Source organism: Ostrea edulis, chromosome 7 (assembly GCF_947568905.1).
Source record: "Ostrea edulis chromosome 7, xbOstEdul1.1, whole genome shotgun sequence".
Lineage (NCBI taxonomy): Eukaryota > Metazoa > Mollusca > Bivalvia > Ostreida > Ostreidae > Ostrea > Ostrea edulis.
The window spans coordinates 43,297,006-43,300,974 of record NC_079170.1 but is presented as its reverse complement, the minus strand read 5'-3'; the positions used below and the strand labels follow the sequence as shown (position 1 = coordinate 43,300,974).

Here is a 3,969-nt window from a genome sequence, read left to right as displayed (position 1 = left end):
TACTGCAAATTTGTAGGAAACAAATACTTGTACAGTATTCTATGTCAAGAAAATTACGTACTTAGAATGGATATGAGAGACTTTGAGGAAGATTCTAGATCTGTCAAATACAAGAGCGTTAGTATCGGTGACGAAGCAGTTGAATACAGAATGAACATATCTGGATACTCAGGAAATACAGGTATAATATTCGAGCACAATAATGATACACTTTAGCTAAATCGTGATTAAAATGCTGGCCGACCTTAAAAAGGCGAAGATAAGGAGCAGTGATCAATCTCATAATATAACTTCTATAAGTATTACCAAATAAAGAATGTGGCAAACACGAACCCCTGGATATACCAGAGGTGGGACTAGGTGCTCAGGAAGAGTAGGCATACCCTGTCGACTGGTCATGAGCCCTATTTCATTTTATATATAACTGCATTATACCTTACCTTCGGTGTTATGTGCATTTACTCAGTATCTAGAACTTACGTCATTATCAAACACTAAATGAAGTTTGTAACATGGAATTACTTGAACAATGTTAACACATTTAGAGCTGTTCACACTGTACACAGTGAGAGTGTCGTTCAGCACCATCCTGTGTGTGGGAAAAGATCTGTCAATACATTCAACTCACTTATTCTTCTTTTAAATTATTTAGAATACGGCTTAGAACAAATTTAAAACAGAACTAAACTATGCTAGTCAAATGCATCTGTATAAAAAGAATTATATATTCACTAACTTCTGTTTATGATCCCATCTTGTATATCCAGGAGATTACTTCACCACAGGAAATACAATTCACGATATGATGATCTCAACATGGGATCAGGATAATGATAATGTTGACGGAAGCTGTGCTGTACGATATAAAGGTGGGTGGTGGTACAACAAATATCATGCTTGTAATCCAAATGGATTGTATCTTCATGGAGAAAAAAGAACAGAGTGCACAGGGAATAACTTACAGCACCTGGCGAGGTCAGTACTACGCATTCAGGGGAATCGAAATAATAGTCAGGAGAACGATATGACGCTGGAAAAGTGGGGAAAGATTCATTAAAATCCTCTGTGTATTTGTGTGATTTTAGACGTTAGATATTCGATAGTTAAGGTATGTAATGTATTAAGTAAGAACATTGAACACTTTTGAACGATTTAAATTAAAATAATTGTTCATCGTTAGATAATGATGAAAGTGAAATAGTTTGTTAGCCATTAAATAACTTCATGAAATATGTAGATGAGGAGAGCAATGTATTTGCTTGCTTTTAGAATAAATGATGTACTCTTAAGAATGTGTTTTTCGTAATCAGTCGTATAAGATCGGTATGAAGATACTAGAAGAAATACACATTCTCTTCCCAAATTGTTTCACACTCAGTGTAATATAAATACAAAGATTATCGAGTACTCAGAGATACACTATCAAGTATTCAAACGCTATGAATCCAATCTTAACGCCTTGTAAAAGCGTATCACGTCAATATCATTAATCAATCCTCCGTGTCCATGTACACAGTGTAGAATAAAAACTACACTAAAGTTGTCTCTCTTGCGACTCCATGATAACTCGCGAATTACCGTCCTTTCACCCAACTCATTTCATTAAGGCTTGTAAATCATACTAGGACCATATGGTGAATGCAAATAAAGAAGTCAGTTTTGTGAACTCCTCTAAATATCACCTCTGATTTATTACTCTCAATTTTGTAATATTTATAGGATTTGCTATTGATTATTGTTCTTTATCTTCCTCTCTTTCTTGTTTGTTGTACATTGACGAGATATACCCTTCAATATATGACAGGCATTCATGTTGTGTTATCACACAACGAACAAACAGTTTTCTGTGCATAACTGACCAGCAGCACGTGCATTAATGTGGGTGCAGGAACCGTTTGACATTGAAAAATAAAAATTTATTCCTCGATCCGCGCACCTCCTTGTTTATTCTTTGTTCTATTTTGGATCCTGTCATACTCCCCCACTTCAGATATTTTATCCTATTCCATGTGCAATAACAATTGATGTATCAACTCCTTTAGGAAGTAGGGGTGCTTGAAAATTGTATATGTCGTGCATGCGCTGATCCGTCTGGGTGCCCTTGACACATTAAATCAAAAACGAAAGTAGAGATAGTTTAGTTACTCGGAACAATCAAGCGTACTGTAAACATCATGAATCGTAACCAAACGTCCGATGATCCACTGCTAAAAAACTGTCGTCCAGAATGGCCGGAGTGGACGTGCCTGGGAGCTAACGTGTGTGGTCTATGTAGCACCACACTATGGTTCTTAGTTCTGCTTCCGCAAGTATGGAAGAATTTTCGCCAAAAGTCTGTAGTCGGTCTAAGCGTCCTGTGGGGGACTGCGAATTTCACGGCATCACTAATAAACCTCTGCTTCGTTTATGGATACGCTGAAATACCTCTATATGGAAAAATTAACTCCATATATATGCCGATTTTGGAGTTCACCATTCTTGTTCAGTTTTGGATATATGGGGATCACTACAACAAAAAACACAAAATCGCGTACTTAATTACCTGTCTATGTGTGTGGACGGCACTGATTTCTCTCAATCTGGGACTGGAATTGTACCCTTACATTCAGTGGATCGCCATTAGTCTGTGGTGTATTGAGACATTTCCACAGGTAAAGATATACAATACTGCTATACGCTATTAAACGTTATAGAAATGAATTTTGATACAATATATCTGCAATTGCATTTTGCTATGATCTATATACGCATTTATTTCTCGTAGGTTTTCCTCAACTTCAAATTAAGGTCCACTTTCGGTCAATCTACAAGGTCGGTTACCATCGCCTCCGTGGGAAAAATGACAGACTTTTTATCAACATACGGTCTCGTCATGCCAATTCAGTACGTTGTGATGACCTATTTTTCCAGCAGCGTTAATTACGTAAATGTAATTCAAGTTGTATGGTTCTATGGTCGGAAACCAAACCAAAGGAATGAGAACGTGTCGGAAAATTTACAGTACAAGGAATTTAATGACGAAGACAAAGACACAGAAAGAGAAACGCTTTGTTCAACTAAATACGTTCAACCAAATTTCATTTATAAAACTAAGAAAACATTTCGATATTCATTGATTTTAGTTTTCGTAGGTTTTCTCTGTCTTTTTGCCTTTGGAATTGTTTGGGCTACTAAATCTTATTTTGCCTTATTTGCTCCTTTCACTCTCGTATCTGTCACTGTATTTGCTTTCACCTATTATAGACGTACGTGGATCTCTGAATCAGTACATGTAGTGTGAAGGTTTCTTTTAAATTATTGAATGAATAAAATCGTAATCAATTCCTCATTGTTGAATTGGTATATGCTTACAATGTAAATTAGATGCCAGCTGGTTTTTTACATGAGGTACAATAATATTTACATTTCTGGTGTTTTTACCGTTGATATCTTTACAAATTATAATACATGTATTAGCCGTTTCCTATTGAAAGCCCTGCAGTTGTAAATAATTTGCGTATGAATCGTGTTGTACATGTACATGTATATAGTACACCTATTTTAACGTCTGGGAATTCCATTCAACATAAACGTGGAATATAAGTCTAAAGAAATAAATTGCATTTTGAGCATGCCTGAGTATGTGAACCGCAATGCTTCATGTCGGCGTACTTTAAAGGGCTTGCACTCTTCATGGGGTATGGCGGCGTAAACATCTTTCAAAACATGAAATTTATTTCTTAAATGGCACGATTATATTAAAGAGCAGTCACTTTTTGCTTTAGAATCCCAGTTCAAACCCAGCTGGCGCGATCCCTCCACACAACGCAACTTCGTACGAATGGTTACAAGGGTCCTCAAAAATATGTTGGCTTCCCAAATATCAAACATTGTAGTAAAGAACTTTTTATAGAATGTAACTATCTTCCCCACATGGTATCATATGCAATATTATTATATAGCTAATAAATAGTCTGTTACAAAATCTGC

At 36.2% G+C, this 3,969-nt stretch overlaps 1 protein-coding gene across 1 annotated transcript; it reads left to right on the top strand.

The window, feature by feature from the left end:
• The first annotated feature begins 2,105 nt into the window (after positions 1 to 2,105).
• Positions 2,106 to 3,323, top strand: LOC125656931 (uncharacterized). The gene is made up of 2 exons (XM_048887550.2): positions 2,106 to 2,651; positions 2,765 to 3,323. The coding sequence occupies exons 1-2, from the start codon at positions 2,175 to 2,177 to the stop codon at positions 3,278 to 3,280; spliced, it is 993 nt and encodes a 330-aa protein (XP_048743507.1). The 5' UTR covers positions 2,106 to 2,174; the 3' UTR covers positions 3,281 to 3,323.
• The last annotated feature ends 646 nt before the right edge of the window (positions 3,324 to 3,969 follow it).